We start from the raw sequence: 21,480 nt of genomic DNA on the forward strand, positions 1-21,480 counted from the left end.
ACCACCAACACACGTCGTTTGGGACAAACAAGACCTCACTTCCTCCACACACCCTTTGCTCTCCATCTGATAGCCCCACTTATTTTTTTCCTCACAGTATATATCATTATCCAGAATTATATTGAGTGTGCATTTACCTGGATATTTATTCTCTGTCTCTTCCACGGGAATAAGTCCCTTTCTTCTGTCTTGTTTACAGATACACCCAAAATCCAAAACAGTCTCATACACACAGCAGGTACGCAGTGGTTGTTTTTTAAATGAATGAGTCTATTGATTTTTCCATTCCCTTTTCCAGATATTCCCCTGATTCTTGCCCCAGTTGACGTGGGACTCTCCTCTGGGCACCAGACTTTCTCTACAGCTTCTCGGGGAGAAAGAACTTATGCCCGGACATTTCGGGCCAGGAAGTTGGGGCCAGCATTTGGTCACCTCTCTACTGACATCAGACTGTGACCTTCATAAAAATGAACAACCCATCAAAACAAACAAACAGAAGCCGCAGCCCTTTGAAGTTGACACCTCTCTTTGAAGCTTTCAGCTCCTGACCTCCTGCCACCCCCTCCAACTAGTAATATTTGGTACCTGGAACTACACCCTCCTCTTTGTCCTAAACCCCGAAGGACTCAGCCTCTTGTCTTTCTCACCTCCAGTGATTTCCACTCCCATTCTCCCTTTTCTATCCATCCCAGGGCCACACCCTGTGTTTTGTCATCTCTCATAACTTCTTTTGCTCTAAAAAGTTCAAAATCCTACCCTCTGACCACAACAGGCCAGCTTCATGGCCTGTTTCTCCCTCTTTTCCTCACTCTTTCTGCATTTGCCCCATTTTATCCATGTCCTTTGCCACCAGGGACCCCATCCTTTGATCTAGTCAGCTTTGCTCTGTCATCTCCTCCTGTCTTCACTTCCTCCCATTCTCTCACCGGGGTCATGCTTTTGTCAATATTCCCACTGCCTAGCCCTCCACCTTCCCACTGTACTACATGGCAAAGCTCTCGATTTTCTGATGTCTGCCCCCCTGGACCCCACACCAAAGTCATTGAGCACATTGCATATGGATGATACCTCAAAGCAACTGGCCTTACGGTTACTTAGCATCCCTTTCATGTATCTGACTTATGGGCTGTCCCAGCTGCACAGAAAATATTTAAAATGTTCCCCACTTTGTTCAGTCTCCTGCCCTCACTTACAGCAAAATAATAGAACTATTAGGAGATTTTCTCAATTTCCCATCAGCCCACACTGAAACTTAGTGAACACTTTCTTCCTTCTCTCTCATCCACCAGAAGCAGGAGCCCATTCTTATCCAAGGTACCATCCCATTCAGCCTTCTCGAGGCTCTCGCATCATCAGTCATCCTCAGTTCATAGTGAGCACCCTGTGTGCTCGGCCCCACTCAGTACTCTGCGGGCATTGGCTTCCTCAGTCCTACCCAGAAGGCTGTGATGCGGTGGCTGCTGTCAGCATCACATTCTACTAGCCCAGCTTCACACCCAGTGGGAGAAACACGCCCTGTGCTCCTTATTCCACTATCATGAAAGAAAATGCTGTTTCATCCTTTTCCCATTTCTGTGGGTCAAATTATGTGCAAAGGCCAGCTGTTTGCTTATCGTACAAATAATATTGCCTGTGATGCTAGTCTTCATAACAACAGACAAAAATGTCTCAGTGATACAGAAGGCATTTCCTTTGCCTCATGGTTCCAGCACAAGAGCTAGGGTTCTGCTCATACTAGTTCAAAGAGTTTATTTTGAGAAACAATAAATTGAGAACTGCCACAAGACTATTGCTTTTTTCCCCTGTGCATTATGAAAACATATATGAATATTTACCAGCTTTTCTGTTTTTAGTTAAAATAAATATGCTCTTACAAGTATTATTTAAACAAAATATTTATGAGACATCGAAAGCTTCAGGGGTTATATCTTGTAAAATAACCCTAAAAAAACCTGTAATTTTAATTTTTTTGTCTTCATTGGCAATGTATTGTTATTCTCATCTTAAAACAAGCCCACACATCCTTTGAGACTTTCTCATTAAGGGGTGGAGTCTGATTTCTCTCCTTTTGGGTGTGGCTGACACTAGTGACACACTTCGAATGAACAGAGTGAGGAGAAGACAAGGCTGAATCACTTCCCAAGTCAGGTCATCAAACGTATACAGCTCCTACGTGGCTCTCTTCCTAAATATACACACTCTTGGAACCCAGTCACCATGCTGTAGGGAAGCCCAAGCTTCCTGGAGAGGGCATGTGACAATGCTGTGACCAACAGCCCCACTGAAGACCCAGTGGAGAGCCAGTATCACCCCCAGATCCGCAAGTCAGTGAGCCATCAGGTGACCCCAGCTCTTACTCTTGAGCCCCCCAGCTGACACTGCATGGATAGGGGACAAGAAGACCCTACTGAGTCCTGGTCAAGTGCAGATTCACAAACACAATAAATACTGTCTTCTTCTTTTTTCAAAAGCTGCTAAGTTTCAGGATGGTTTATTTCACAACAATAGATAAATGAAACAGTTGCCTTGGAAATAACCCTTCAAGAGCACTTTCATATCCTTTAAATGGTACTGATGCTTGTTCAGTCTGAGAAGGTCATTGGCACTTCTCTCCAGGTGCCTCATAGAGAGAGAGAAGTGTAATACTCTGCTGCATCTACAGTTCTAAAGGTCACTAGAGTATGTCTATTTCATTCTGTGTACTCTGATAAGAGATGGCAGAGTAGAAATTTAAGCTCAGATAAATCTCCTCCTCAGCCCATGCTCTTACCTTCAACCCCAAGTGCATCCTCCTGTCTTTCCCAACCTGTCCTCCTCTAGCTCCTTCCCATCAACTGTACACATGTTCAAACCTGTCACATGTTGAAAAATTTTTTCCCTGATTACACCATGTCTCCTTCCTGCCCGCACTGCTAAATTTATTGAAAAAACTATCTGTGCTCACTGTCTCCATGTCCTCACCTTCCAATCACTGCTGAAGACCCTTCACCTGATTTTTGCTCAGCCACTGTCCTGAAAGCGCTCAAGGTCATCTCAGTCCCTGGATCCAATGGACACTGAACTTTGTCAGTGTTTGCAGGATGACTCACTTTGAAGCCCTCCCCACTCTAGACATCCACCCTCTGCGTCTCCTGGCCATCCTTCTATGGCTTCACCGTTAAGCCTCTTCTGAAGGCTCTGCATCTTCTGCCTGACTCTCAGTCACCTCTCTGTTCTGGACCACCTTCTTTTACAAATGAACCTCTTTCCCCATTTCATTCACCCTACGAGTTCAATTACCTTATTTATTCTTAAAAAGTCCAAAATATAAACCTCCACTCCAGACTCCTCTCTTGAACTCCAGATCTGCATCAGTCATGACGCACTGCACACCTCAAAACTCAGCACAGTCGAAAGCAGAGGTTATCTCCTCCCCACCCCCCACCATGTTGCCACCTTCTCCTTCTTTGTTCCTATATCAGTCAATAGAATCACTTCCCAGGAGTAGAAACATCTACCAATAGACACCAAAAATGGAAATCTGGTTATTAACCTACCCTCTTCTTCATATAACCACCAAAATCTTCCAACTCTGCCTTCTTCCTGTGCCTGACATCCATTTGCTTCACCCAGATCTCCTGCAACAGCCATCAGACACTTTGCTCTCAACTGGGTTGATGTGAGCAAACTAGGAGCTGGGGGCCTGCGGGAGGCTGTGCTGACATCTGTTCTCCAGACAGTGGCCAGAAGCCACTATGTTAGGAGGCATATTGGACATGTCATTCCCCTGCTTGAAATCACCAATGGGTCCCCACATTGCCCTCCTGTTAAGGACCAGGCTGCTAGCATGCCAGAATCTTCCTTTGAGCCACATGTCTCCCTCACCCGCTTTCCTTGTTCACTTCATTCCAACCACCTGAGGCCCCTTGGAGTGAACTGCAAAAGGCTTCCTTCCTTGATTTTATTCTCATTAGCTAGAAAGTGATTTGAAATACTGGCTTTTTCATAAGAACCCTTTACTTCCAACCATCATAACATTGTCATAATAAATATTCAAGTCTATGAATCCAATGTGGAAGGTCCCCAGAAGCACACAGTAAGACCTGCACATTCATATGTGGTGATCCTGGCAGCTCTGTGTCAGTTGTGAGCACACAGAGATAAAATGCCGGCCTCTGCCCCTTAGAGCTCACAGTCCAGTGCCATCAATAAGACACTGGTAAAAGGCGAGTGTCCACTTCCTGCTGGTAGAGTGTCTGTGTGAGCAAACAGGCTTTGCCACACCATGTTCTCTTGTCAAGATCCCTTTAGGGCAGGAGCTCCCATCTCTTTGGTTAAGTGATTGGCCAACCTGGGAAGTGCCATCTGCAAGGTACAACAGAAGCGCACCCAAGGACAACACCATAAAGAGAGACACTCAACCTACAGGACAGGACAGAGGTAACATCGCTCAAAAGCCATGCCCCCAGCCCCACAAGCCAGCCCCAGGTGAAGCATCTTTGGCCCACTGGAGCCTGTTCTAGGGGATTCCCAGAATCTGCTTCTCTGAATTTCCACATGGGTGACCCCTGTACCCCTTTCTCGTGGTATGGGGAGGTACTGACTGATGAGCAACCTCGGAATGAAGGTGATTTTCCATGACCTTCTGTGACTAAGAAGCCCAGCAGAGAGTGACATGTTGGTCACATTTGTGGCACATGGTTTTTGTCGGATAGTTATGTTTTGATTGTCAGCTTCCTGTTTTAGTGATTCTTTTTTTGTCATGGCAACACGCATCCCACAGTCACACACAGTGACTGGGGTCTAATTTCCGTCAGCTGACCCTGGAAGAGGTGAAGGTTAGTGCCCACTGGGGATCTTCAGAGTCCTCCCAAGGATCACCTGGGGCTTCCTAGAAATTCAGGCTTCTAGGCTCAGTCCCATAATTTTGTATCAGCCAATTTGGGATGGGGACCCAGAAAGCTTTATTTTAAACCAGCTGATCTTCATATAAGTGGTCAAAAAAAGAAAAAAAAGAGAACCTCTGGTGCTCTGAGGGTGAACAGTCATTTAACACAGTAAACACACAAGTCGAGACGTCCACAGCACCCTCCAGATTGTACAATGTGAAGGGGAGAGAGTCTTGGATGAAGGTCAGGTTGTGCTTGAGAATATGTGAAAATGGTCCCTGGTTTTCCTCTCAGTTTGCATCTGCAGCTTAGAATCACTCAGAGTCATTGATCTGGCTGTCACATGTGCCAATATCGAATATGGGGCTCTGGGGAGCAAGAAAGAAGGATGAGGGGCACTTTCTGAGCTCAAGAAGGCTAGGAAATCAAACCTCACACACATCTCCCAGCAGAGAAGCTAAAGCAGGATCCACTAAATACTCACAAAAGGGCAGGAAGGAAACATCGGAAGAACAGCACAAGTTCATTTATTATAATAATAAAGTTGTGGAGGCACCAGAAGTTAGCTGCTCAGAGGCAGGAAGTATTTCTCTATTTCACAGCCCATTCCTTGGACCACAGACCCTTTGTTTTCTCATATTCTACTTCCATGTTGCTTGGGTCTGTGTTTCTCAAGCCGTAGATCCTGCCCTTACTTCTACCATTTGGCCTCCCCTAGATTGGGGCCCCAGTGGACTTCACGTCCCACTGGATTCCAAGGCTGGGCCTCTCCCTTGGGTTTCTAGTTAGCAAGATGAAGACCATCCAAGATGGCATGAAAAAGGTCAACTTTCCTGTCTTCCTGAGGAGCACCAAGTGCTCGGCCCTCTCATTCTGTATACTTTGTATCCCGCACTGCAGTGCTCAGTAACCTTTAGATCAGGGAATGAGTGAGCGAGTGAGTGAATGAGTGAGTGAATGAATGAAGAGGTTACTGGTCTACACGGCCCATGCCAGAGTTTGTTGTGAAGGCAGAGTAACGTGAAGTCAAGAGTAAACATTCAGGAATCTTTCTACCTGGCCGTAACCTGTTCCACTTCTACACAGTGACTATGGGCACAGATTCCTTGAGGCCTTCCCCACCCAGAAATAGAGTCTATTTCCCCATCTATGTCCCCTTGAATCCAGCTACCCTGTCACTTGCTTTGACCAGTATGATATGGAAGGAGTAACTATGGGAGCTCTGCATCCCAGGCTCATGAGGACTTGCAGATTTAGTCTTTCTCCTTTAAACAGCTGCCCTACAATGCCACGCACAGAAGTCGCTTAAGCCTCTTGGAGGATGACAAGACACACGGAAGAGAACCAAGGCCTCAACCAACAGCCAACATTAACCCCGGGTGTGTGGGTGAGTCCATCCTGGACCTTCCAACCCAGCTGACTCTTCGCTGAATGTTTGTGACCCCAGGAAAATCCAGCAAAGGAACTACTGGCTAACACACACAGTCATGGAAAATAATACATTGTTATTGTAAGTTGTTGAGTTTTGGATTGGTTGTTACACAGCAACAGATAAGTGAGACACATGCAAAGTGCTTCAGGCATCGGCTGGAAGCCCTGAGGCCCCACCCAGACCATCTCTCCACTGCTCTGACCACCGCCCTTCCTGACAAATCTGGGCAGGTGTCCTGGTGCAATTCTCCACAGGGCCTGACCTCTAAAGTGGACCATTTCAGAAATCCTACTTGAGTTTCCTGGGACTGAGCCCCAGGGTGACCTGACTAACCAATATTGCCCAACTTACATGTGCATTTAGTCCTATATTCACTCAGCAAATGTGGCTGAATGCCTGGCATATATCATAAAAATCTGTGCATACTTGTGGTATAGAAATGAACAGAGCAGACAGAACCTTTACCCTATGGAACTTGTATTCTAGTGGACAGAGAAGGAAAAAAGTACAATAAATAAAAACTAAATCACAGAGAGTGTGAGAATGTGCTAGTGCCATAGGGGACTCAGGAATGCTGAGATTCAGGAAGCGGAGCATGTGGCAATTTTCAGTGCAGGGGTCAGAGTGGCCCTCACTGAGGAAGTGAGATTCCAGACAGAGGCTGCTGTGAAGACCCAGGGGTAGCACCATGTCTACAGTCTCAGGAGAACAGTCAGAGGCCTGGTGTGGCTGAAGCAGAGTGAAAAGTTATGAAGGTTCTCCCAAGAAACAGAAAAACAGAACCAGTTGTGTGTGTGTGTGTGTGTGTGTGTGTGTGTAGATAGACAGATCGATGAATAGTTAGATAGATAATAAGAACTTGCTCACAATCATGAGATTGTGGAAGTCAGAATTCCCACAGTCTGCCAACTGAAAGCTGAAGCACCAGGAAAGCCAAGGGTAGAATTCAGTCTGAGTCTGAATGCCCTAGAACTAGGGGCTTTGATGTCTAAGGACAGGAAAAGATGGACGTCTCAGCTTGAGAAAAGAGGTCAAACTCACCCTTTCTCTGCCTTTGTGCTCTATTGGGGACCTAAGGGGATTGGATGATCCTCACCCACATTGAGGAGGGGATCTGCTTTATTCAAGTGTAATCCCTTCCAGAGATGCCTTCATAGACACACACAGAGATAATGTTTGTCAGCCATCTGGGCATTACTTCACCCAGTCAAGTTAATGCATAAAATTAACCATCCCAATGGCCCATTTTCCCCATAAAACCATGAACTCTCCCTGGAACTGTGTACACTGGAACCAGTGTGGAAACTAGTTGGCTTGGAGAAACTGAGTCTGCAGTCCTCCAAGCACACATGTCACGTGATCCGTGCTGTTCTTTGTATCTCCATAAAAGTCATGGGAAAAGATCCAGTGAAGAGCCTGGCTCAAACTCCAGGCTCCAGCCTCCTTTGTCCTCACCTGCCATGGGGGGGCTGGGTGTCACAACCAAGTTAGAGGAGAAAAGGGTGGGAGCAGAGGACTCACCGCAGCATTGCGGTCTCAGAGAGAAGGGATCAGATAGGGTTGCTCTTTCACATAAACTGCACAAAAGGTAAGAGAGTGTATTTACATCTCTCTTCACTCCCAGGCTCTGAGGTCCTAGGGAGCAGAGCCCTGTTCCTCTTGATAGGAGTTGCTAGGAAACTGCGCCTGCGGGAAGGAAGAAGTTGCACGCTGTCTGAGATAGATGCATCTACTGTAAGTGAGGTGGAAATTTGGCACACAGGGCTGACGTCAGACCAGTGACACTAAATACCAGGACTTCATTGCAACTGCTCACACAGCTCAGCCTCCAAAATGCCACAGAAGGTGATCTTTGTCGCCACCTGCAGATCAAGAACTGAGCTGCAGGCTTCTGGCCTAAGAATGAGCTCTGGGGATGGACTTGCATTGCTTAGAGTTAACATATTTTAAGGGCAGAGACTGGAATTTGATTGGGGGTAGATATACTCTTTGTTTTGGTAAAACACTAATGAACTCTTTTAGTTACACTAATGTAAAATCCAACTAGAAACATAGTCAAATAATCCAAATGCCAGTGCTTCTGACCAAGACATAAACTTCTCTGTTTATGTTCATTTTTGTCATGTTCATTTCTGAAATGGTTATATATTTTAGCAGAATAGTATACAGGAAAAGTTGGTTTCCATTAGATTTCTCTTTCTCACTTTCACTTTTTCTCCCTAAATCTGGGTTTAGACCAACCTAGAACTGCTGTGAATTGTGCAGATGGTAGGGTTTTGTGTTGAATGTTCTGAGCAGTCTGCAGGGCCTACAGATCATGAGATGAAAATGTGGTCAAAAGGGAATGTGACTACATTTTGAATCCTGGTTGGAATGACCCATGGGTTACAGAAGACCCAGAACACATCACCCTCTTGTATGATGTTGCTTCCTGTAATAAAGACATGGCCTTTTATGCATCAACCACTGACCATGTGTGGATCCTCTAGTGGATACACATGGTACACACGCACACCCAGACACCCATCACACACATAGCACACGTGCACACAGGAAGACACAGGTTCATGCATGCACTCATGCACACATGCATTAACACACACATGGCCACACACAGTACTTCCTTCAGGCCTATTTATGGCTGTCTCCTCTGCCTGGACCATCCTGACCTGCCCACATTTCCCAGTTCCTCACCTGACTGGCCCCATGCATGCCTTGTAAGACATTACCACAGTGCATTCTAATCACCAGTTTACTGTCTCTGGTTCTGAACTTCTAGTTCACTCTGAGATGTAAATATGGGTAAGACCTACAGTGTGCCTCTCCCAGGAATTTATATATTGTTAGAATGGGCTGGTTGTGGAATGAAGCCTCTGGTGTGGTCACCAGGGAGGAGGAGGAATATAAGAGACAGCCTTGGGAGGTGGCATCTCTGAACTGCACCTGTCAGCAGTTACTTCCATTTCTTTCTCTGAAATCCCCAGGGCCGGAACATCCATCAATATTTCTGCCAGTGCCTGGCAGGATCCCCATTGGGACCGTGTCTTCTAAATCTCATGTGTCCTCTCCCTCTCCCGAGCACTAATATATTAGATGCTCAAAATGTTTTTTTACATAAGAGAACTTGATCCAATTCACCTTGGCTGGCCCTTCTCTTGTAAGCTGTGCCCATGGCCACCCAGGCATACCATGTCTTCTGCCACTTGTGGCTCTGCTTAAGCATGATCACCTTGCCTCACTGTAAATGAAGAATATGAGTGACTGTGACAAGAGATGGGTCAGGCCAATGTTGGAACCGGACTGCCAACTTGACCCCAGGGCAGAAGGCTTGTGGGTGAAGAGCAGATGAGAGGAACCTGGGTTGAGCTGAAGCCCTAGCAGCAGCTGGTGGGTTTAGTGTTGACCTCCAGGGCCCAGGCTTAAAACCCAGGTCTGACTTGAAATACTTGGATGATTCCTCCAAGCCTCCTGGATACAGTGTAACCTTCTTCTAGGGTGTTCATGATCAGGTCCCGCCTGTCTTCTCATTAGTTTTCAGCAGCTCCTCAGCCATAGGCCCTGGCACCGAGTCACGTGGATGACTCACGAGGCACCAGGTGAGCTCTCTGTCACCCCCGCCCCCCCAGAGTCATTCTTGCTGCCTGGAGTGCCCCTCTCCACACCCTCTGTCTGGAAAGAGCTTTTCCCCTGAGGCCTAGGTTAAATGCCCTGTCCTTCCGAAGCCCTGTCCAGCCCCTCTGCCAGGTTCCCCTGTGTGCTTCAGTGGCATCTGTCCCTTTGCTGCCATAGCGCTCCTCAGACCATATCAAACAAGGACCAAGTGATCATCCACTACTTGGTTCAAGGTTTTGTATTTGCTCAGCGCCTTCTGGTGTAGTGGCAGCTGCTTTGGGCACTAGTGAACCCAAATCAAACAGATCATGCCCTCAAAAAGCACAGGGTAGTCCTAACACATAAATACCAGGCCACGAAGAGACAGAAAAACCTTAAACCCTTCCCGTGGCTTCCCTTTGCATTTAAAAATGAACCAACGCTCTTACTTGGTCTTCAAGACCTTCTGATCCAGCCCTATGGTCTCGCATCCCTCCTGACCCTCTGCGTCGCCCCTGGCCTTTTGCAGCATTTGAACACCATGCCCCCTTCTGTCTCAGAGCCTCTGCATTTGCTGTTCCTCCCCTGGATCACTCTCATCCCGTTGCACTCCTTCCTGTCCTTCAGCATTAGCTCACATGTTACCTCCTCAAAAAAGTCAGTCACCTTCCTGACCACCGTCTCTGTTGCCATGAATACCTACCGTCCTCACCCTCTAGCAAGTAAATTGCCCTTGTTTGTTTTCCTGTTTGTTTATTTTCTTGTTTAGTGTTTCTCACACTCTATTATCAGCTCCAAGGGAGCTTGGCTTTGTTCACCATTCTATCCCCAACTCCTGGAATAAGAGCAGAATAAAAATTGTGGAATGCCATTGGGTTCAGATGGGCCGGCTTTTATCCTGAGTTCCAACATGTACAGCAAGTTATTTCACTTCTCTTTGTATAGGTTCCTCACCTGTCAAAAGGGGGTAAGGTAAGGCCCTGACTGAGTGGCTCACTTGGTTGGAGTGTTGTCCTGTAGACTAAAAAGTCGAAGGTTCAATTCCCAGTCAGGGCCTGTGCCTGGGTTGCAGTTCAATCTCTGGTTGGTGTGCATATGAGAAGGCAGCCCATCAACGTGGCGACCGATTGCTGCTTCTCTCTCACATCGATGTTTCTCTTGTTTCTCTCTCCCTCCCTCTCTCCTTTCTCTCTTTGTCTCTGTCTCTCTCACAATGAAAAATTGTCTTCAAATGAGGATTTTTTAAAAAGTTGGGAGTGGGGGCGGGTAAGGAGCTTCTCTTGCAGGGTCATTCTGGGTGAAGACATAGCGTTCTGGAACACCTTGGCCCACGGTACCTGTGGTATGGACGCCTCATGGTTTTACCAGAGAGGAAGAGCCAAGCCAGCAGCCCACCCTCTCAGAGCCTGGAGCCCTACCACAGATCCTCCATGAAATGGAAAGGGACCAGGGCTCTGAGGACATGTCTCGTTGTAACTGCAAACTCTCCAGCTCCATATTCCCAGCTGTAACAAGTCACCTCAATATATCGGTTCCACTGGAACCTTAAAGCCAACCCGTCACGTAGAAATCCTCTGTCTGTCCCTCACTGCCCCTTCTTGCTCTTTACGCATCAGAACTAGCAGACAAATAAAGTACTGATCAACAGGCTGAATGACTGATATATTGTGAAGTGTCTGACAGAAGGGTCGTAAGACTTGAAATAAAACTGAAACTGTAAGCTGCTCAAGGCACAGTTTGTGGACAGAGGAGAGCTGGGTTCTGCTTGGAGCTTCTTGGCTGTTTCTCGAAGCTCTGGAGCAGAAGGGCTGGAGCAGAAGCTGTGACCAGCCTTCTAAGAACTCACCCAGGTCCTCCTGCTCCCTGCATCAGACACAGCACATGGTGGCCTGAGGTCCTGTATCAGTTCCCCACAGCTGTTGTAACAAGCTACCACAAGCTTAGTGCTTAAAACAACACATTTTAGCCAGAAAAGGGCTTCACAGGGTTAAAATCAAGTTGCCGGCAGGGCTCGTTCCTTCGGGAGGCTCTAGGGGAGAACTCGTTCCTTTGCCTTCTCCAGCTTCTAGAAACCACCTTTAAAATGAGTGGCACAGTGTCTTCCAACCTCGCTCTGACACTTGCCCTCCTGCTTCCCTTTTATAAGGACCCCATGATGACATTGTCATCCTCCCTCCCTTCAGAATCCAGTATGGTCTCGGTCTTCCCACCTCAAGACCCTGATCTTAATCACACCTGCAAAGTCCCTTTTGCCTTGTAAGGTAACATATTCCTAGATTCTGGGGGTTGGGATATGAACATCTTTGGGGGCATTAATCTGCCTCCCACAGTCCCTGAGCACAGTCCTTGCCTCCCACCTCCCTACCGACTTTGTTCGAAGTAGAACTCAGTGCGGGCGGAGGGTTCAGTCGCCTTGGCAAGTTGAACTGGCTGCTGGGGCTCAGCTGGGCCACAGAGAAACCAACCAGGCCAGGCAGCAGCCTCGAGCCTGAAGGCGGAGCCCAAGCTTCTTTGGAAGAAGGTGAAGCGCGTGGCCTGCTCACCGCCCTTGTACAGGTCCTCGATGTTCACATCCTGTGGGGCAAGCAGCCAGCTGCAGGATGAGCCTGCTGAGTAAGCCACCAGCCCGGCGGCCTCAGGGCTTAACCAGTGAGGGACTAGATGGGGGGTGGGGGGTCTTTACCTGGGGAGCTGCCTCCTGAGGGCTCTAGAGGGCAAGGGTCTTGGCACTGGGTATAGAGGGAGAAGGTGGAGAGACCCGCAGGAGGGGACGTATGAACCTGGCAGGGAACCCACAGATGGGAGGAGAGGTGCCAGAGTGTCCTGGAAGGTGGGTGGGTCTGCAGGGTTCCCAAGAACAGGGCGCATCTCACCTCCAGCTTCAGGCAAGGCCCCTCTGCTGTCTCCACACATGCTAGGCATCGACCACCTCCCTGGATCCCCAGGAAGATGGGAAATTTGGTGCGGTCTAGGCCTCTGTTGGGAAGTATGCAGATCTTCTCTGGGAAAGAAGCGAGAAGAGAGCCAGGACATGAGATGACCCCCATAGCAAGCTCTTGAGGAATTAAGTTCGGGCAGGAACTGGGCCAGGGCACAGCTGGGCTGGGCCTGCATGCAAGCTGCAGGGTGAACTGAGACTGCTGCTGGGCTCGTGACCCCCTCACTAGGAAAGGTCCTCAGATGTTCTCTGTTTCTTCTCACTGTCACAAGAATCAGGGTGGCGGGGCGGGGGGGAGCGGGGGGAGAGCCTGTTGTTGATGGAGCCCAGGTGAGTCCCGGCTGATGGAGGCTGCAGGGCTCACCTGCACAGCAGTTGTCCACACCAGGATCTCCCACGAGGAGCTGGTCATCTCTTAGGTACAGAGCCTTCTGATCTGCATCCTTAATTCTGAAACAAGATAGCAGTGCTGATGGCCCACATCCTTCAGCCACCACTGAGCCCCAAACCCCATGGTCTGATGACTTAACTGAGTATCTGGGGGTTTTTCTCCTTCTACAGGTGAGAAGGGGGCAGGAAAAGACCAGGTCATCTGAAGGCAGAAAAGGCCTCCTGGATCTTGTCAGAGGCTGCACCCCCTCCCTTTACAAGGTATGGGCTCTGCTAGGGCCTACAGGGCATTGAGGGGAGCTGGTGAGGGGTAGAGAATTTTCCTGACAAGGTAGCCTTTGTCTCCTGCCTTCTGGAGAAACTTCCTCATGAGACTGTGATGTCCCTGGGGTACAGTGAGCCTCATCCCAGCTTTTCTGGGCCTACCTCAATTTTTCATAGATGTTCATTCTCTTAGTAAAGGAACCGATTGAGGGTCTATTGAAGTGTGATTAGCTTTTCAGGTATTTAAAGATCTTTTAATGGGAGGATATGCACAAATTGGGAAAAGATTCCTATGTGATCATAAATATGCCGCATGGCACCCTGTGCCAGGCAGGTGAGCTCTGGGGTGCCCATGTTATGGGTAACAAGTAAGAAGGTCAGCAGAGAGCTAAAGTGCGCCCAGTGACAGTCGCTGGGCTTGGCTGTGGTTCGAACGATGAGAAACCGTGGCAAGCAAGCTTGTGCAACATCAAAGTCATGCCGACTATTAGCTCAGTTGCCTGGCTGGTTTCAAAGGTAGTTTGTCAGCCACTCTCGGGTGCAAGAAGGCTTCCTTACCTTCCCGGGCAGAAGGTCTGGTCCAAGGCCACGGCCTCCAGGAGCTTTTCCTTTCTAAACAACAGCTCATTATAATGCCCTTAGCTAGTGACTGTATGTGTTTAAAGCAAGCCCACTTATACAGTAATAAATAAAGATCTGAGGAGCCTGAGCTTGCCAGCTGGTCCACCAAAAATGTATGTCATGCATCTGCCAGCATCTGTCTTTTTCATTTGCGTGTTTCGTGCCTGTGTCCTGCTTTCCAGACAAGCTGTAACTTCCTGCAGCCCCGACAGGCCCCTGTCAGGACAGGATGCCCATGCAGGAGCTGATGAAAGACACCCCAGAGGCCAAAGCACTTTATTTTCATTACATCCCATCTCCTTCCCTAAGGGCTGGAGGTGATTTACAGCAAAAACCGCAGGCAGTAAAGAGGAAACTGTAAGTAAACACCCAAATGCTTAATGAGATAAAACACAAGTAAGACTTGGAAATCCAGACTGGGAGTAAAGGCCACTGAGGCCAGCATATACAGATGTCACCGAGACTCAAACTGACCTCGGAGCTTTTAGAGAGAGGATGGAGCAGCACAGGACATGTGCAGTCTTGGTCCTGGCTCTCGGTGATATCAGGGAACTTGTCTAACCTCTGAGCATCAGTTTCTAGATCTGTAAAATGAGCTTAGAAAAACCTCCTCATAGATTACTCAGGATGGAGACAAGACAGGGGAATGACTGGCATCTTGCAGATGCTTGGGAATGAGAGCTATTGTTATTGCGGGTGATAATTAAGCTTAATTATGGGCCATGTGAGGTTTCTGAGGTAAGAAGGAGCCTTGTCCTTCTGACTCAGGATCTTTTCCTCTTCCGTGTCTTCCTAGGCTCCTGATCAGGAAGGGAAGGACTTACATGTAGTATCTTGCCATGGGGAGGGAGCACATTCCTGCAATTCGAAGTGACTGGTCCTTGCTGAGGAAAAAGAGGGAGAAGCTGTGAAAGGAGGGCAATGGAGCTGGGAGGAGACACCCCGTGTGCCCCTAACCCCCAGTCACAGGGTAGAAGGTCCCATCAGGCCACTGTTCCATAACTGGCCCCCAGAGTCCACAGAGGTCTCCCTGGCCTCACACGCTCCAGGCAGCTCTTGCTGCTCTCATTTGGGGCCATCTGGGAACAGGTCAAGCTGGCTGGGTGTGACCTTGTGACTGTGCCCTGGTGCCAGCCAGAGAGCAAGTTTCCCCAAATCGTTTAGCAAGGAGCACTTCCCAGGGCTGAGCCTGGGGTGGATGGGCTCTAGTCTCACAGCTTGAGAATGAGCCCTCTTCATCTTTGTCCCACTTCCCAGTGGCGTGGAGTCACTGCAGCCACCCCTCCCCTAGCAGGGGTGAGGACTCAGTGCTGTGGAACAGCAGGCGCCCTGCAGAGTAAGAGAACATTGTTCCTAGGGGCTGCATCGCCTTGCCAAGACTAAGGAAGAGATACCATCCAAACCCCGCCAAGCTTCCCCATTTACGCCGCATGGAAACAGGACAGGCTTGATGCACAGACACCTGTGTTTTGAGGATGAGTGTCCCCATGTCAACCCCAGACCACATAGCCCCACATGGCTCCTCTCTTTCAAATGGATTATCTGCCCCAGGGCTTGTCCCTAAAATGACCTTCAAAGAGGCTGGTCTTGAGCCTAGTTTGAGAAGAACCTGAGCAAATTTGCGCATAAGGGCAGTAAGAGTTGGAAAATGGCCCAGAAAAGTAAAATGCAAGGATGGCCAGGGCTGAGGTTTATGGAGTAAATAAGATTCTCACCAGGAAGGAAAAATAGTCAGAAAAAGATTAGGGAGCAGAAAATAAGAGGGGTGGGAAAGAGGAAGGTGGGGAGAGGAGCAGGGCTCAGAGAGGGAGAAGGTGGCACCGAGGGGCATTCAGAAGGCAGGTGAGCGGACAGGCTGATGCTGATGGCGGCCTTCCAGCCACCATAGCAGCTCTGACCTCCATGGCCTGGGCGTGAGAAGGAGGGCGTAGCTGAGAAAGCTCTACTGCTGGGTCTGCCCTTCGGTCCCTTTGCACAACCCATTTCTTGTCCCTGTGTTTTGTGGGGAGAGTTTAAGGGTTGGTGCGAATAAAAGATAACAGGTCACTGGTGGGAGTGAAATCTGGACAGATGTTGGTGATGTGATCAAAGTATGAAAGAAGTCTATGTACTTTGTAATTTCATCTGTTGCCCAAATGTTTAGTCGTAAAGGAGCTACTACATTACTTTTTACAATAGCAAGAATTTGGATATAATCTAAGTGTCCAAATAATAGGTAGGCCATTGATTTTAAAATTATCTCAAAAGAGACCATCAACAAAATAAAAAGACAACCCACAGAATGAGAGAACATATTCACCAATACATTAGATAAGGAGTTAATATCTAAAATTTATAATGAGCTTACAAAACTCAACACCAAAACAAAGAAACAAAACAAAACAAAAACAAACAAACAAACAAACAACAACAACAAAAAACAACCCAATTAAAAAATAGGCAAAGGACCTGAATAGACACTTCTCCAAAGAGGACATACAGATGGCCAACAGACATATGAAAAGATGCTCAATGTCACTAATCATTAGAGAAATGCAAATTAAACCATAATGAGATATCACCTCACACTTGTCAGAATGGCCATCATCAGTAAATCAACAAACAACAAGTGCTGGTGAGGATGAGGAGAAAGGGGAACGCTTTTGCATTGTTGGTGGGAATACAACTTGGTGCAGCCACTGTGGAAAGCAGCATGGAGATATCTCAGAAAATTAAAAATGGATCCAGCGATCCCACTTCTGGGAATATATACAAAGGAAGCCAAAACACTAATTTGAAAGAACATAAGCAGCCCTATGTTCATTACAGCATTATTTCTAGTCCCCAAGATATGGAAGCAGCCCAAGTGCCCATCAGCAGATGAGTGGATAAAACAACTATGGGACGTTTACACAATGGGATACTACTCAGCCGTAAAAAAGAAGAAAATTTTACCCTTTGCAACAGCATGGAGATTATGCTGAGTAAAATAACTCAGACAGAGAAAGACAAATACCGTATGACTTCACTCATCTGTGGAATCTAATGAGCAAACTGAACTAACAAGGAAAATAGAGACAAACTCATAGACAGAGAGCAGGCAGACAGCTAAGAGGCAGGGGGAGGTTAGGAGGTGGAGGGATTGAGCGGAAAGGAAAAAGGACTCATGGGCATGGACAACAATGTGGTGATTGGTGGGGCAGGGAGTATAAGGGGACTAAAAGATAATGAAAAAATACAATAAAAATCTTTAAAAAATATACTGAGTGAAAAGTGCAGGATATAAGTAGTACAGGTTATGCTCCCACTTAAATCCACATGCATTCAGAGACACAGAGAAGGAGAGACTGCCCATATTTTGCTGCAGCACTGACCTACAGTGAAAGGATCATGAAGGGTTTTTGTTTTTTTAACATTCAACATTCTGCCTATATGAATATAAATTTTCTTTTTAGTACAAAGTAAACTTTAATTTTGTTTTTTGTTTTTTGTTTTTAGTGAGGTGTTCAATTGAGTATCTGGCTATCAAAGGTACCTGCCCATTGAATCACTGGGGGCTTGTGATGAGGGGTATTTCCTGGGCTTGAAGTGACTCCATTGATCAGCCAGGCTTGGGACTGCTAGTCCAGCTCAGCTCTCTCTTTGATGAACATGTCCATAAATCATTTGCAGCTCTTGTTAAAATGCAGATTCTGATTCCCTCCATCTAGGGTGAGACCTAAGATTCTGCCTTTCAAACATGCAACCAGGTAACATTAATGCTGCTGATTCCTGGAACTCACTTTGAGTAGCAAAGCACTAGATGATCCCTCAGGCCAGAGAGGCCTGCAGCAGCATGGCCTCTATGAAGCTCACTTGATGCTGTGCTCTTTCTCAGCCAAACTACTGGGGACCCTATGGTTATGGCAGCAGAAATATGGGCATCCTGGGAGCCAAAGTCTGGCTGGGGCAGACCAAGTGGGGGGCCCTGGTGAAGCTGGACAAGCTGCCTGATGACTCTCACCCTCGGTCAGTGTCAGCTCAAAGAGCTGGCGGCAGAAATTCAGTGCAGGTCAAGTCCAGCTGGATCCCCTGGGGCCCCAGAAACAAACCTCTTGTCCTGGCACAGCCCCAAATCCCAGTGTTTCCCCTACAGGTTCCCACATCAGGCCCCTGCCTATGTTCCAGCTAGAGTGCGAAAGAGTGAGGAGTGTAAGTCTGTGCCTAGACCCCCAGAAAACCTAGGGTCCTGGCACTGAGCAGCTGCCTCAGCCCTTCCCAGTGTGCCATACATTCCATCCCCCAAACTTGTCCTGCTCTATTGTCCCTAAGTGGCCTTTCACTGTACTTTGTCCTGCACCCCTCCCTAAACACCATCGCTGGCTGTCTCAGAGCTTATCAGCTCCCTTGTCCTGGACCAAATACCAGCACCTCGCACATCCTCCATGCTACTTGCACAGCCCCTTCGTCCTACCCTCTCCTCGGTCTCCTACTCGTTATGCACATGAATACGTTCTCCAAGACCGACATTAGTTTCTGTGACACCAAAGTTGGACCCTTCTCTGTCCCTCTGATATTTGGCCACTGCCCCAAGGAACCCTTGACATTGATCACCTTCACACCTCTTCTCAGACATCGTAGACTCACCCTTCCTTTGGGGGACATCCCTAAGGCTATAAGCTACAAGTTAAAGTCCTAGACACTTCTCTCATTTCCCAGAGAGTTTCAATTCACCTATTTCCATAATTGCAATGATCATGTTGGCCTACACCCCCCAAATCCCATACTGAATACCCCAGGTTATCTCCAGCACCCTACAGAACACCGCCTCTAGACATTCTGCGGTAACACCCAACCAAAGATCTCTAAGTTCAAATTAACCATCTCCCACCCCCTCAGTCTATTCTTCTTCCCAGTTTCATTTCTCTCCCTGACATAATCTTCCCCCAGCCAGTTAGATTAAAAAACCTGAGTATCATTGATCATTTCTCCCACATCTCCTGACTCTAAATCTGATTTATCATAAATTTCAATAGATTATTCTTTAAACTGTGACTTTGCTTTCTTAACAGCTCCTGGACCTGTGTTACTGGTTTCTCTACCTTCAGTACAGACCAACTTGGCTCATCTCCTAAGTACTACTTCCACCACATCCCCACCCAGCTCTAGAATCCACAGTGGCTGCCTGCTTCACGACCATCTGGCCCAGATTCACTCATATGAGAGTATCTCACATCTCTGTGGACACAGAACCCCCCCACCCCCAGGCATGTGACTTCTTACCTTCAAATGGGCACACTCAGGGCTGCCTTTGATTTCCCTGCCTCAGAAGTCATCCCTCCCCACTGCCGTCCACTCTGACCTGTCGCATCAGGGTCACTGAACATGGGATTATTATCTAAAGGTTGAGTGTCTAGTTCTGCCAAATTAATTGTTAGCTCAGAATAACAACTCAAACATACAAGGTTATGTCACTTAACCTCCAGCCCTCAGTTTCAGCATCTATGAAATCATGAAATTAGAGTATGTGGTTATTAAGAATTAGATCAAACCATCTATAATGCCACAACTCGGAGTTTAATAAATCTCTCCTTCACTATTATACCCTCCTCTGCACTTTGATTAAATTTCACTATACTGTTTATTGTTCTATATATAGGCATTTGTTTTCCTTATAAAAAGTAACACGATCTTGAAGCATGGCTGTAGCTTCCTCTGGCCTCCCAACTGACAAGTGATGCTCATGGGCAGGGCACAGAAGCACGCACCCAGCAGACTTAAATGGCAAGGTCAGGGTCAAGTTCTAGTGCTACTGCTGATTTGGATTCATCTTGTCACCTCGGGAAGCCCCCTTTATCCTGGGCCTCCAACTTATTCTCATTGGAATGAGAGCTGGGCAGTGCAGTACTTTTAAAAACTAAGTTTTACACTGAATTTGTACAAAGAAACTTAGTGAAGATAAAATGGATAAAAATGGCCTGCTTTTGCTGAGTCAGGGAGTGACAGAGACAACAGAACCTGTGAACATTTTCCTTGAACATTGAGGCAGGCACTGGGACATCTCTAAAGAGTCCCAAACCTCACCAAACACTACTGAGCACCACTGGCGTAGATATTTCCTCTGACCTCACTTTCTAAAATCTATGGTTCTAAATATTAAAAATATCTCGACTGAACCTATAAGTTCTCCTCAAATTCCTTCTCTGTGCCCTTGGACTTATCTAGCAACCCACGGTGTTCTGTGGGTAGGACATCTTGTCATCTAGAGAGCTGCCAAGAAGAGTTAAGGAAAGGGACATATTGGAGATGCTGGCAGAAGGGAGAAGAAAAGAGAGAATACCGCCTGCCCACCACTCACCTGCAGATCCCAGGTGCCTCGAACTGCCATCTGATTTCTCTAGAGCACCTGTGCAGGGTTTATACTGTCTGATCAGGTGGGTCGGGCCTGCCGCATCTTTAAAATTGGCTTCAGGATGGGGAAGAAGAGCCTGGGGATTTCATAATGTCTGAAGCACAGTATGGATAATGAGAAGGTAGGGATATTAATAAGTGTTTGTTTGCAGAAGCCAGGCGTTGGTTCCCTGCTCACCGCTACTGTCATTGACACTGTTATTGGTGATTTGGGCCACCAGATAAACAGTGCTGGGGTCAGATTTCTTCATATTGTTTTCCCTTTGGTGCCCCATGGACTTCATTCTAGGCTTAAGGGTGGCACACGCAAGAGGAGTGTGTCCAAGGGGCCTAAGAGCAGAACAGCAACTGATGTTTGAAGCCTGGCAATGTGAGAACAGGGGCTCATAGCATGGTGAGCACAACCCTGTCTGGAAAGATGAAAGAACATTTGATAGCTGGTATAGACGCGACAAGACAGAATATCTAAGAAAACCCATCTCAAGAGGACATTGACCATAGATCCATCCTGGAATGAGCAAGCACTCTGTGCCCTGGACAACTAGGGCACATGACATAGTGTGAGCAGGGCAGGGGTGAACACTCAGGCCCCTAACTGACAGAACTTAATTTAGTCCATCCATCTACCCATCTGTCCATCCATTCATCTATCTGTCCACTCACAAGGGACAGAACACTTAGGTCTGGTGTTCTCTGGGGACCACCTGCCTTATTGTAACTTTTCCTCTCAGGTCATTTGCAAAGTTTCATGAAAGGCTTGGGGAGGAAGGGGAGAAGTCAATTCAACTCCCAGATACCTGCAGAGTGAGAGATAAGAGAAGATGGGCAGGAATGGAAGGAGATTTCGTTTTCTAAGGCCAGTAGTCATTCTCGACCACCTCTCAGTTTCTTGTTCATCTGTGTAAATGGCCAAAACATGATTCCTGGCAATCAGTGTGTGTTTACTGAGCATTCACACTGCTGTTTGACAAAGACACAGAGCACAAGGACCCTATTGAGAGCTTTAC

At 47.4% G+C, this 21,480-nt stretch overlaps 1 protein-coding gene across 1 annotated transcript; it reads right to left on the bottom strand.

Annotated features, from left to right (window-relative positions):
- Positions 1 to 12,182: 12,182 nt before the first annotated feature.
- On the bottom strand, positions 12,183 to 20,522 carry IL38 (interleukin 38). The gene is made up of 5 exons (XM_090281721.1): positions 20,421 to 20,522; positions 14,929 to 14,988; positions 13,194 to 13,279; positions 12,765 to 12,892; positions 12,183 to 12,465 (listed from the first exon to the last, which is right to left on the bottom strand). The coding sequence occupies exons 2-5, from the start codon at positions 14,958 to 14,960 to the stop codon at positions 12,253 to 12,255; spliced, it is 459 nt and encodes a 152-aa protein (XP_090137847.1). The 5' UTR covers positions 14,961 to 14,988; positions 20,421 to 20,522; the 3' UTR covers positions 12,183 to 12,252.
- Positions 20,523 to 21,480: the final 958 nt, after the last annotated feature.

Source organism: Furipterus horrens, unplaced genomic scaffold, assembly GCF_987537825.1.
Source record: "Furipterus horrens unplaced genomic scaffold, mFurHor1.1.pri manual_scaffold_6, whole genome shotgun sequence".
Taxonomy (NCBI): Eukaryota; Metazoa; Chordata; class Mammalia; order Chiroptera; family Furipteridae; genus Furipterus; species Furipterus horrens.

Excerpts from the sequence above, each read along its gene's own strand:
- IL38 (XM_090281721.1), bottom strand. The coding sequence starts at position 14,960 with ATGTGCTCCCTCCCCATGGCAAGATACTACAT. Across the intron at positions 13,280-14,928 it reads CCCATGGCAAGATACTACAT|AATTAAGGATGCAGATCAGA; the intron begins GTAAGTCCTTCC and ends ATCTTGTTTCAG. Across the intron at positions 12,893-13,193 it reads TGTGGACAACTGCTGTGCAG|AGAAGATCTGCATACTTCCC; the intron begins GTGAGCCCTGCA and ends CTTCTTTCCCAG.